Raw genomic sequence first — 13,797 nt, 5'->3', positions numbered from 1 at the left:
GATCTCTTGCCTCTTTGTGCACCTCACTTGCATCTTTCTGCACTTCTGTTGCTTTTTTCTGCAGATCTCCTGCCCCTTTCTGCACCCCTCTTGCCTCTTTCTGCACCCTTGTTCCCTGTTTCTTTACCGTTCCTGCCTGTTTCTGCACATATTATCTCTTTCTGAACCTCTGTTACCTCTTTCTGCCCCTTTGCGCCTCTTTTAGCACCTCTGTTGGTTCTTTCTGCACTGCTCTTGCTTTTTTCTGCACTTCTCTTCCGTTCTGCGCCCCTCCTGCCTCTTTCTACACCACTGTTGCTTTTTGCTGCAGATCTCTTGCCTCTTTCTGCACCTCACTTGCCTCTTTCTGCACCTCACTTGCCTCTTTCTGCACCTCTGTTGGTTCTTTCTGCACTTCTCTTCTTTCTTTTTGTACCCCTCTGGCCTCTTTCTGTACCTCTCCTCCCTCTTTGTACACCTATCCTACCTCTTTCTGCATCCCTCTAGCCTCTTTTTGCACCTCTGTTGGTTCTTTGTGCACTGCTTTTGCTTCGTTCTGCACCTCACTTGCCTCTTTCTACACTTCTCTTCTTTCTAAACCTCTGTTGCTTCTTTCATCAATTCTCTTAGCTCTTTCTGCACTTCTCTCGCTTGTGTTTCCGCACCTCTGTTGCCTCTTTCTACACTTCACTTGCTTCTTTCTGCAATTCTCTTGCTTCTTTTGGCAGCTCTGTTAATTCTTTCTGCACCCCTCCTGCCTCTTTCTGCACCCCTCTTCCCTCTCTGTGCAACTCTCTTGCCTTTTTTTACACCTCTCTACCCTCTTTTTTGCACCCCTCTTGCCTCTTTCTGCACCTCTGAGTTAGAGGTAGTTTTAATTCCCCTGACCTCTTATGTACTAGGGCCTTACAGGGGAGGTCATGCCAATCACAGGGCTACCCAATCCCATAGTGTACCCTAGTGTATGTAGGTGTTTTCACTGTATTCTAAGTGTCTTTTAGCATAGCACTGGCTCCGGGCCTGGTTTGTCAGTCAGTTACCACCAGTACCGGTCAGCAAAAAGTTGGGGGCACAGGATGACTTTGCAACAAGGCCTCTTTCTGCACCTCTGTTGGTTCTTTCTGCATATCTCTTGCTTCTTTCTGCACCTTTCTTCGTCTTTCTGCACATGTCCTACCTATGTAGGCATAGTTCGAAATTAGCATTAAAAAAACCTTTGAAATTCACTGAAAAAACCATAGGTTTCAGAGACGTTATAGTTAGTTGGACATTTCACTCGTACAAAACCAGATACATTTTTACCAACAAAAAAAACGGATAACTCGTGCCCCGCAATGCACCATTCAGACACTCATACACCCACTCATTCTGCAATGCACCTTGGCATTTATATATATTAAACATATTTAAACTTTAAAGAAACAGTCACTGGATGATGTCATCAGGGATGTCATCAGTGATGTCACTGACCATGTCTTAAATGATTTAATATGTGACGTCATCAGCAGTGCATGACATGGTCCGTGACTTCACTGATGACATCACTGATGACATCTCAAATGACATCGCTGATGACTTCACTGATGCCATCATCCACATGATAATCTGATGCACCTATTCACACCCTAATATAACCTTTGATACACCCACTTCTAAAATACAGACTACCATTTTCGAAACCATAGGCACACCAATACCAGTAACTACATACCCACTCACTCGTTCCTATGTCTACGCACATATCCACTCATTCACCCATATAGTAACACATACTGATACTCAGACAACCAATCAATAACTCATATAGACACTCATGTAGCTACTCACCAACCCATGCAGCCGCTTACACACCAAATAACAGACTTTCCCACAGTTTAGTCACTCATTTATACAGCACTATCATATGCATGCATACACCTATACAGACACTCACACACCACCACTCATCCTTAGTCAGTTATGCAAAGGATCAATCACATTCTCATTTACTTACCTATACAGTTATACACTCGCCACCTCACTTATTCATACAGATACTACTAACACATACTTCGGGCCAGATGTAGGTCGCCCAATACCGGTCGGTGACGGACGAAATTAGCGAATTTTGGCCGTTACCGACTGGTATTTGGCTTTTGAGATGTAGATGGCATAATTCTTGGATTTGGTATTTTACCGAATCGGTAATTTACGGAATTGGTAAATTACCGAATTCTTAACATACCAATTCGGTAAATTACCAAATCCGTAATGTAGGGAGCACTCAAGTTAGTGCATTCCTGAGTTAAGGATTCGTTATTTACTACCAACTACAAATTGGTGGTAAATATCGAAAACCTTTGAAAAAGAAATTATTTTGCTTTTACAACAGTGCGATGTGGCAGACATACATGCCTGTATGTGTGCCACATGTGCACCCATGCACTATTCAGGGGTGCAACAGGGTGTCAATGTGACACCCTGCCACTCTTGAAAATGTTCCCCCTATTAGCGATTCGGTATTACTGAATGGCTTCCTGTTCATTCTTATGGGCCTCTAGGCTCATAGGAATGAATGGGAATTACCGAATCGGTAAATACCGATTCTTAATTAACGAATCCTACCGATTCGGTAAAATTTACCGAATAATTATCTACATCCCATTTACCTATTCTTATACAGATACTCAGACAACCAATCAATAACCCATATAGACAGTCATGTAGCTACTCCCCAACCCATGCAGCCGCTTACACGCCAACTAACAGACTGATACAGACATTCACACGTTTAGTCACTAACCCATTCATTCAGTAAGACACGTTTAATCACTCACATATACAGTCAGTCACGCACATACTAAATCACCATTCAGACACTCATACACCCACTCATTCTGCAATGCACCTTGGCATTTCTATATATTAAACATATATAAACTTTACAGAAACACAGTCACTGAAAGATGTCATCAGGGATGTCATCAGTGATGTCACTGACCATGTCATGAATGATGTAATATGTGACGTCATCAGCAGTGCATTGCGGGTGTGCGAGTGATAGTTAGCTCAACTAGCTATAACAGCCGAATTTCTCAGGTTTTGTATGAGTGAAATGTCCAACTAACTATAAAGTCCCTGAAACCTGTGACGAAGAAGTGCATCTATATGAGAGGATGGCTGTTTCTTCATTTGACTTTGAATTTTGGATTCAGCATATGTGTTCATTGAGCAGATTATAGACTTAAGGATATTTCTTTGATACTATATTAATACATTTCCCCTTTTTTGTTCTAGGGACATGACTCATCTATGGGCCTTGTCAATTTCCTCGACCGTCCCATATCTGAAGACTGTGTTGTGGTTCAGGTTCTGAAGAAGCAGGGCGCTGTCCCTTTTGTGAAAACAAACATCCCACAGTCAATGCTCAAGTAAACAAAGTGTATTATTCTTTTTGAAACAGTTCTCGTAATCTCTAGTGGAAACATTTCTGAATTATATGCTAAATTAAATTTAGAACTGGATCTCGCTTTTTCGTAGATTGTGAAACACCGCCACCATGTGGCAAGAACCAGGCACTGTCCCAAATGATTACAAAATTACTAAATAAAGGCTCTCTAAATTCTCCCCAGTCCTGCAGAACAAACTTGTGCGCTGCACTTTCCATTTCAATTTTTCACTGACTAGAACATGATGGAGTTTGCTCCACTATCCTATGTTTTCGCTATACCTGTCCTTGATGCCCATTTCTGTTGTGTTTTCCCTTGTGTGAGTAGGGTACATCCTCACAGTGACGTTTGGGACGCTGCCCTGGCAGTCATTATAGAGGGAAAATAGGGGGATTATGCAGATTTGTTTGTAAAATCTTACTGTCCATTCAATACTAGACGCCTTTTGATTTCGCCTCAGTTTCTCATGCCTATTGTATGTTTGCTTTGCCAAAAATGGCCAGTTGTTCCTGGGTACTCTCTTAAGAGCTGACCGAAGGAACAACCCTAGCAGAGTGAGAGAGGTGCCAGGGGTGACCCGAAAAAAAACTTCACTCTGTAACGCCCGGCCAGAGGAGATAAATAAAAGGGCGAACAACTCGGGGTCTTCTGCCCGAAGTGTAAACCAGTGTGTGGTCTCGTCATTCTCTGCTCTGGGCCAGCGGTCCCACAGCACACGCAGGTAAGTGCACTGCCACCGCTCAGGGAGCTCGCTGACCCTGCCACCGCCTCCCCCCGATAGAAGATCTGGATTGGGTGGCAAGACAACTACTTTGAAATCTTTGTGCTTAAACTTCCTTGTGAACCAAAGACAATCAGGTGACTACGGTCACTAAAGGAAGGACCATCCAGCCCTATTTAAACCTACACATGAAAGAGCACGAAAGGTTTTTATTGACCAGATTCAGATTTGGAATTTTGTTTAGATTATTGAGTTTCCCAGCCACGAATGACTGGGCAAAGGTTTTGTCTAAATGCCCTTGCGACAATGTCTCTGACCAATCGGACATACACATCCTATTCTTCTGTAGATTTTATTTGATATCTAGGAAGAGATTGATTGTGCCAATTTTAAAATATATGAATCTGAGACACTGTCGCCCCGCATTTCTGGCTATACAGACTTTGGAGGATATTTTCTCCGTTTCTTCCGTTGTGGCATTTCTTAAGTGTATTTTATTTGCCCAAGACTATGATAACATGACTTTGGCCTGTGTATATATATATACTGTGTAGATTGTTCTCCTTTTCTATTCTTTTATCAATGTTTGATGCTTGTGAATTTTATCGTGATTTTATGTACTTTTCTGGTTATGAAATATAGCCGAATAAAGTCTTTTGAACTGAACTACTTTGTCGCAACCAGAGAAACTGACAGCACGATAAAGAGATTACTGCTGTTTCATTTCACAGGTGAGGGGATCCACAAACTTTTCGCACACCTGCCAAACACGAGTGGCCAACGACTACAATGCTGCTGTCAGAGCCCTCGATGCACACTTTGACCAGCAACTCAACCCACACTATGAACGCTTCAAACTATGCCAAGCCCACCAAAGAGAAGGGGAGTCTATGGACACTTCCTATGCACGCCTGCGAGAACCAGCCAGCACGTGCGCGGCCAACGACCAGCCTAAGGAAGAGAGAGCACAAGTGATACAAGGCTGCAGAAACAAGACCCTAGAGCCTCATCCTTCACCAGCCTGAAATACCACTGGAAGACATCCTCGTCCTGGCGCGGTCACATGACCTGTCAAACACCATTGCAACAGAGATGGACATTGGCATCACACAACAGCGGAAAGGCCCGTCACAGTGAAGACAGAACGTGCCGATGCAATCCGAACATGCGGAAGAGGCAACCAGCGAGTACACCACCCGGATCCCGAAATGGATACTGTGGGCGAGAAGAGCATACCCTGGAGGAGTGCCCGGCCCAAGGACAGACCTGCTGCAAGTGCGACACCCTCAATCACTTCGCCACTGTATGCAGAGGAAGGACTAGAGGTAGAGGTGCACGGGGAAGACTACCACCATCCAAGTCCGTACGGCAACTATCCCTAGAAGACCGAGAAACCCCGAAGACGTCCAAAGCATCACAACGTCAACACTACCGCCTAGAAGACTCATCCCCCAATGATGAAGAGGAATGCTTCTTCATATCGTTTGCAAGTGACCTAAAGTGCAAAGGTGCCTGCAACCGTCATGCGTACTCGAAGTGGCAGGATCCAGTGTCAAGGCACTGATCGACACCAGCGCATCCATCAACTTAATGGGCATTCAACAATACCGGTGGCTTCACCCTCAGCTTACCCCAACCAATGTCAAAATATTCACATATAGAAGCCAAATACTGCTACCCCTAAAAGGCAAGATGACCGTCCAATTAGGAATGGAAGACTAAGATCACAACCACATTCCATGTGGTTGACAGAGAGGCTGATGCCTTGGTGGGGAGCCACACCGTGGAAGATCTAGGCCTGGTCACCTTCACTTATGCTGTTAGAGCGCTTCAAACAGACGAGGTACTAGACCTGTTTCACACAACTCTTTACTGGACTCGGATGCCTGAAGGGATCCCCAGTCCAACCCCACATTGGCAAATCACTCGAACCGGTGGCACTCCGACACCACTGAATACCATTCCACATGAGGCCTCTTGTCGAACTGGAGCTGCACAACCTTGTATGACCAGGGATAAAAGAGAAGGTCACTGGTCCGACATCCTGGGTCTCGTCCATGGTAATCACAGAGAAACCAAAACAACCGGGCAAAATACTGCTGTGCATAGACATGCACATACCCAACCAAGCCATCAAACGGAAGAGACACAACGCACACGATAGACAACATAATAGCTGATCTTAACGGCTCAAGATTGTTCTCCAAGCTGGACCTCAATGCTGGATACCACCAACTAAGGCTATTGGATGAGAGCCATTACATAACAACTAATTGAGTTATTTGGCTATGTGTTTAACCAGGAGGGAGTTTAAGTAGATCCATCCAAGTCCCACGCCATCCAACAGGCGCAGGCGCCAACCACAGTATCTGAAGTATGTAGCTTCCTAGGGCTGGCCACCTACTGCAGACGGTTTATCCCCAACCTAGCAACAGTGGCTGAACCCCTCTGAGCCTTGACCAAAAGGACGCTGCGTGGAAGTGAGGGCGAGAAGAAGACGCATTCCGGTATGTCAAGGAAGCACTGCTCAGCAAAACTACCATGGCTTACTTTGACGCAACACAATATACAGAACTACTGGTGGATGCTAGTCCGGTGGGCCTCGGAGCAGTGATCACTCAAGAGGTGGAGCCAGGATAATGGGCGCCCCTCGCATTTTCCAGCAAAGTCCTCACACCTACAGAAGCGGGAAATTCTCAGATCGAGAGCGAGATGCTGGCAATCAAATGGGCTTGCGGCCATTTCCACCTCTATATCTGAGGACACACCTTTTGTGTAGTCACCGACCACCAGCCGCTCTTCCCGCTATTCTGAGGCATAGCTCCACACCCTCCACCGCAAATTGAACACTGGGCAATCCAGCTGCAACACTACCAGATGGAACTGGTGTACCAGCCAGGATCGAAGAACCCTGCGGACTTCTTCTCCAGGTATCCACCAAGTCCAAGAGAAGAAGATGTCGACAACTCCGTCAAAACAGAAGAATATGTCAACATTGTATCACAGGAAGCATTCCCAGATGCTCGTACAATTGAGGAGATCAGCACAGTTGCCAAAAGCTATTCAGTCCTAACAAAAGTTGTGAAGTCTCTACGCCGAGGCTAATAGCACAACTTCCTGCAAGATGCCAACAACTGGTGCGGCACAGATAAGGAGCGCCTGAGGAATATATGGAAGGTCTGCTTGACCTTATACCATCTAATATACCTCTATATCTGTTCTTCCCTTGAGAGAGACTAATCATTGCGTACATGAGTTTCTCATACTGTGTTTAATTCAACATAAACCTGGATTTCCATTAAATGTATAGATACAACAGTTCTGTAGTTGATCTTAACCCACTGTTTCCAATCTTCTTACTAACTGATTGGGAGACACTCACTTTCCCAGTTCTCCTTTGGTGATTTATTAAAAGATCTCTGGCAAAGTTCCCTATTGCGGGGATCATTGGGCATTTCAGCGCCAGCCCAACGAGGAGCAAGCCCACTGATGACGTGTTCCACCTTCGGGTGGGTGAAGTCACATGCTCCTATGAGTAAACGTTCCCAATAACTATTACCAGAACCCAATTGAGAGTCTCATTAGTCAGTGCGGAACAGTGCACCCTTATCTATGCTATATAATTTCAGAGGAGTCTGTATACCGAACCAGAATTCCCCTTGTCCACCAAAGTTTATTGGCACTGTCCGAGTGAGTTACAGAATAGGTGAAACAGATTGAATCAGAGCGAGAATCACTGTGACTGATTGAGAAGGAGCGAGATTTAGTGAGTCAAAATTAGTGGTAGTTTGTGAGACTGAGTGAGCCAGAGTGATATGGATTGAAGTGGATTGAGTGAGACCGAGTGAATCACTGAGACCGAGGGAGAATGAGTGAGTCAGATAGACTAAGTGAGCCAGAGTAAGATTGGGTGAATCAGAATGAGTGGGTCTGAGTCAGACTAAGTGAGAATGAGTGGGTCTGAGTGAGACTGCATGAGTCAGTGAGACCAATTGGTTCAGGGTAAGTAAAAGCAAGTGCGAATGAGGATAAGTGACTGAGATTAGATGAGACTGAGTAGGAAACTAAGACTGAGTGTGAGCAAATCCTGTGAGAAATTGAGCTCATTCACTGGAATTCAGCCAAGGATTACGCAGAACCACTTTTAAAGGTTACCAGCTGCCTATGACAGCATGGAAAAAAGGCATTTGCAGAGCCAACAAGTCCCAAAAGTGAGACCTTTTGACTTTGCCAATGCTTTTTTCCTGTGCCTGCCTGTAGGCTGACTTGTTATTTACACTTAACTGTATTTGTGGGGTGAAGGAGAGACACCATCATGCAGAGCTGGGCCTTTTCCATAACAATTAGAGAAAGGAGCCTGGATACTAGGGACTGAGCGGCTCCAATTCCCTGTTCATTCAGAAAGACCCCTTTTTGACTGACAGCCGTGTAGTCTATTGGCATCACCGTTTTACCTATAAATTGATCTAAATATAAAACTGCGATCTTTTTTTCCTACATGTTAAAAAATAAAATCGTCCAATTAAGAAATAGAACCAATTGCTTGATGGTCAAAATTTCTCACTCATAGGAAGTAGAGGTTCACACTTCCCCCTTTAGGGACTACTGTTTTCCTTTATTACTAGATTACCCAGGTCCCAGGGATTACTGGGTTGCCCCTTTTCTTACACATACAAAACAAAATTTGAGCACCTTTTGGAACACAAATGAACCAAACAACTTCATGACAAACAATATGCCTATGTCATTCCTGGGCCCAGGATCTCCTGATGAAATCCAAAGCATCTGACCATAATCCTTTACGAAAAACTGATGCCCTTCAGGATTAATTAAGCCAGTCGGCAAATTTGTGGCTCAATACAGCATGGTTCAATATTGTCTCAATCAATTGTTTTCCTTTCTGACTGTCTTAGTCATACCAAAATAACATACAGGGCATATATGATATATATTTTTTTAGACATATTTTATTTTGCTGCATAATCAAAACAGATTTTGTCAAACAAAAAGTGCAAGTGCATAAAACTTCTGGTATATATAGGATTTAAATAAAGCATAGTAATAGCACACGGTAACTATTGTGTTTAGCATATTTATTTAGTTCCCATAAATCCAACCCAAGGTAGTTTAATTAGGAGGGGAACCTAGTTCTTCATCAATTCATAGACCAAGGCATTTGTTAGAGTTAATCCTTCCACTGCTCAGTAGTTTTAGAATTAACTTCTCATAGAAAATAAGGGTCAACGCATTTTGGCCTGTCTCTTCCTGGCCTCCAGACAAGATACCAGTTGACCATTCACATTGAACCTGCGTGAGGCTCAATTGCAGGTTTATATAGCGCTAGGAATCGACTCCCGGAGGAGTATCTCCACGCTTCGACCGCTGAGGAACCCGTCCTGGCTCACCCTGAGAGATGGTCCCTGATGGGTATCTCTAAGGTGTGACCAAGCATCCCCGGCGGTCTGGGGGGCCGTTGTGAAGATGAGGCAAGCTGATGCCCAGAGTTGCAGAGTGTGGTTTCTGACTAGAGTAGGCACCGAGGCGAGAATTATCGAGTCCGCTGACCCTGGTCCACGACCCTGCCGCGTCGGGAATCGAACCCTGGTCCCGGGCCGTTCTCTGCTTACGGGTCTGCCGCCTCTAACCAGTGAGCCACACTTCTCCACAATGGTGTGATCTCCCGCAGGATCGTGGCAAAATGTACCCGATTTTTTTTTTGGGTGCGGGGGGTTCCCCTCTACGTCCCCCACACAAGGCCAAGAGGGCAGAGTATCCCTAGCTTGCTCCTATAGTTATGTTTGTTTTGAAAACTTCTGGACAGAGGGGTCCGCGAGTCCTGTAATGGCTGCTAGGAACATTTTTCTCATGTTGCTGGCAGTCAATCAGAGTGCTTGCTCCCTTGGCAGTCTGAGCACTGAACGGATTTACACCACATCAGAAAAAGCACAATCTGCTGGCCAAGAGGTCATAAGCAGTGCATTGCAGGGGCCCAGGTTATAGTTAACTCAGGTAACTATAAAGGCTTAATTTCTCTGGTTATGTATGAGTGAAATGTCAGCTTAACTAGAACGCCCCTGTAACCTCTTTTTTTTTTTTTTTGGTGAATTTCTATGGTTTTTTAAAATTCTATTTGCTAACCATAACGTCCCTGTAACCTTTTGTTTTTGTTTGTGAATTTCTAAGGTTTTTTTAAATTCTATTTGCTAACTTTAATGTCCCTGTAACCTTTGTTTTTCTGAGGATTTTTTAACTAGGAGTAACGTTTGCAGAGTGGTGGAGAAAGGGGACTGGGCCTCCAACCAGCTCTCAGGAATTCCCACTGTGTAGGACTCACAAGGGGGACCAGGAGGGCTTCTTGGCCCCCAAGGTCCCTCTGGAGTCAAGGGGACTTTATCCCCCAACTAGTAGTGCGCCGGGAGGCATATTTGCAGGGTGGTGTAGAAAAGGGGCATGGCATCTGACAACTTAGCAATCCTGCTGTGTGGGACCTACTGGAGGTAACAAGAGGGGGAGTTGGTCCTTGGGGGCCAACTACCCCTCCAAATCCTCAAGTAAGTCCCATACAGCAGGATTACCGAGTTCTGCTAGGTCATGTCCCCTTTCACCACCATTCTGCAAATGTGCCTCCTGGCGCACTCTTGGTGGGGGAAGAAGTCCCCTTCGCTGGTGAGGGTCCTTAGGGGCCAACTAGCCCACCTTGTACCTCCAGTCAGCGCCACATAGTGTGATTGCTGAGAAGTGGTCACAGGCCACACCCCATTTCTGCACCACTCTTTGAACGTGTCTCCTGGCGGACTGCGGCTTGCGGGATGAAGTCCACTTTATTCCTGAGGCCCTCAGGACACAAGAGGACCACATTGCCCTACCAGCAGCGCGCCCAATGGCACGTTTGCAGAGTGGTGCACTCTGCAAACCCCCAGGGCCATTTAGGGATCCAGGAGTGGCACCATGCAGCCCCCCTCCCATTTGGAAAATTGCCTCAGGATGATGGTGGTCTCTGGGGCTGTGTGGGGGACTTGACCCCACCCCCACATTTCTAAATATAACCCCAGGGAGGTGGTGGTCCCTGGGGCTGCGGGGGGAGGGCACGTGGCCCCCGCATTTCATATAATTAACCACGGGGAGGTGGCGGTCCCTGAGGCTGCGTGAGGTGGCAAGAGCCTCCCCACATCATTGTGAACATAGTCCCAGGGAGGTGACGGTCCCCGGGGCTGCGGGGGCCTGAGCCAGCCACCGTATTCCCTTTTGTTATTGCACCCAGGACCTGGCCCACCCGGGGGCTTAATGTAAAAGAAGCGCTGGAGCCAGTGCTTTGTCTGCTGGATTCACGGATCTACTGCAAATCCCCCCCCAAACTTAAAAAAAAAGATTGTTGGGCCCTGGGGGTCCCTGTGTGACCCCCTGAAAAGCCTAGGAGTTCAAGGGGTTTCTACCCTGCCCCCTTTCTTGTTTTTTCATGTTTTGTCTTATGACTCGGTTCAACAGAGCCACAAGATGGCTGCCAACACTTCCTGGTTTGAAGTGTTGGCAGCCAATCAGATCTCAGGCACGAGATTGTGAGGGTTCGCGGATCCACCCCGGCCACAGTTGTATATCTGAGAAATCTTTACATTACTGAACGGGTTTACACCATTTAACAAAAAAAGGTTGTTCTGGACCAAGAGCTACCTTTTTGCCAAATTTAGTGTAATTCCATTTAGCAGTTCGGGCTGTAGCCATGTCTAAATTTTCCTATGGAAATTAACATGTGTAAAAAGCGTTTTGGGACCCCCCCTTTTTCTCGACCTCCGCTTGACGAATCACCCCGAATCTTCCAACACAGCAGCGAAAGTGATTGGCGAATTAGTTTTGAAAAATTTGCAAAGATTCATCAAATGACGCCAAAGATATTGGCAAATGAAAAGCGCTCTGCCTATGGAAACTAGGTCCTAACTATAACTACCTACTGGCAACTGTATGTAAGTATTTGTGTATATGTACTTGTATATGTGTACATATACATATATATATCTAGAAAGGTTGCAAGAATAAAATTATTTTCTTGCCTGAAGCCGTGGGGTCCGCCTCTTAATTTCGCCGTGGAGGAGGTTTTGAAGACTGGTGCTGATATATATATATGTACTGCATTACACAGGAAACCGACAGCTGGAAACTCTGTGCTTTATTCGAGTAGTTGCCATCCAGGGAAAACCATATCTAGTATACCCTATGGCGAATTACTGAGAATAAAAAGGAACTGTACACGACAGAAGGACTATGAGATAGCGGCCAGGGTTAGTATAATGAGGTTCCAAGTGAGAGGATATAGCAAGGAGACACTACATGAGGCAAAGTTGAAAGCTGATAAGAAGTTGAGATCTGAACTAATTTCCAAAAACAGCACAATGGTATCTAAAAAACGAAAGGCCAACAAGAACAATATGAGACTGATTATGAACTATTCTAGTGATGTACACGAAATCAGAAAGAAGTGCGTGAAGAACTGGCACATACTTAAATCTGATCCGATTATCGGAAAGGATCTACCTAAGTCTCCATTAATAACCTTCAGGAGAGCAAGGTCATTAGGCTCTAGTATTGTGCAAAGCCACTGTAGAAAAGAGGAAAAAGCCTCGCCATTCGGTAAACTGGCAGGGTTTTACCCATGCCTCAAAAGCAAAGCCTGCAAGAATAGCAAAAAAGTGACCAGTTACCAAGTATCTGGGAGGAAGGAGCCCAAAAAGATCACAAGTTTAATGAATTGTAACACAAGCCACACGGTGTACTGTCTTGTATGTCCGTGTGGCTTGCGCTACATTGGGAGCACTACTCTCCCAACTAAGAATAGGAACTTAGAACACCTAAGGGCTATACAAAACAAGGATCCCACGTATCCAGTGGTGAGACACTTTGGAGTGTTTCACCAAAGCAATAGAGAACTCCTAAGCTTTTACTGCATGGATCAGGTGCCTGCAGACGTAAGGGGAGGGAACAGGTTGCTCCAGCTACGAAAGTTGGAATCTCGCCATATAATCGAGAACTAAACAAAAAAAACAGGTGGCCTTAATGCTGGGGAGGAGCTAGCAGTCCATTTATGATTTTCCTTTGAACTGACTTTCCTTAATACTGTAAGGTGTATATAACAATGCGCTTATACATTTCTGTGTGTATGCCCATTCAGGGCTAAATTGCTTTGTTGATTATGACAAATTTTGTGCATTACTGATTGTATTTGCCCATCCAGGGCGCAAGGATGACAGTGATTTCAACTGGGCCTACACCACTTAGTAATGGTGGTTTGTAATGCATATATGATGTCCTTTTTTTATTTTGTTGATCGGATGTATTTAAACACTGCCTGATGGTGGCGCCGGCCTCTAATTGAGAAAGGCGGTTGCCGAAACGCGTCTGATAGTGTTTTGCCCAATAAACTTATTGGACTTGTCCCCGTGAGTGCTATGTACTTTTTGTGCAACGGAGCTTTGGTCTTAGTGTGACCCGCGTGGTGCCGTCACCCGCTGCTACAGCACCCGGCCGTGAGTGAAGGGGAGCAGACGGATAGTGAGCTTGTATGTATATGTGTATATATATATATATATATATACATATATATATATATATATATATATATATATATATATGTATATATGTATATATATTACCTACTGGCGGTCGCCAGTAGGTAGTTAT

The 13,797-nt window shown here is 45.1% G+C and overlaps 1 protein-coding gene across 1 annotated transcript in view; it reads left to right on the top strand.

Annotated features, from left to right (window-relative positions):
* Positions 1-13,797, top strand: part of LOC144800599 (vitamin D3 hydroxylase-associated protein-like) — a 422,322-nt gene that overhangs the window by 156,034 nt on the left and 252,491 nt on the right. Inside the window, exon 4 of the mRNA XM_078671692.1 lies at positions 3,256-3,389. Coding sequence (XP_078527818.1) covers positions 3,256-3,389 — 134 coding nt within the window. The remainder of the gene's footprint in view (positions 1-3,255; positions 3,390-13,797) is intronic.

The sequence above is a fragment of the Lissotriton helveticus genome, chromosome 1_2 (genome assembly GCF_964261635.1).
Source record: "Lissotriton helveticus chromosome 1_2, aLisHel1.1, whole genome shotgun sequence".
Lineage (NCBI taxonomy): Eukaryota > Metazoa > Chordata > Amphibia > Caudata > Salamandridae > Lissotriton > Lissotriton helveticus.
Note: the sequence above shows the minus strand (reverse complement) of the source record. Positions and strands in the feature narration are given on the sequence as shown.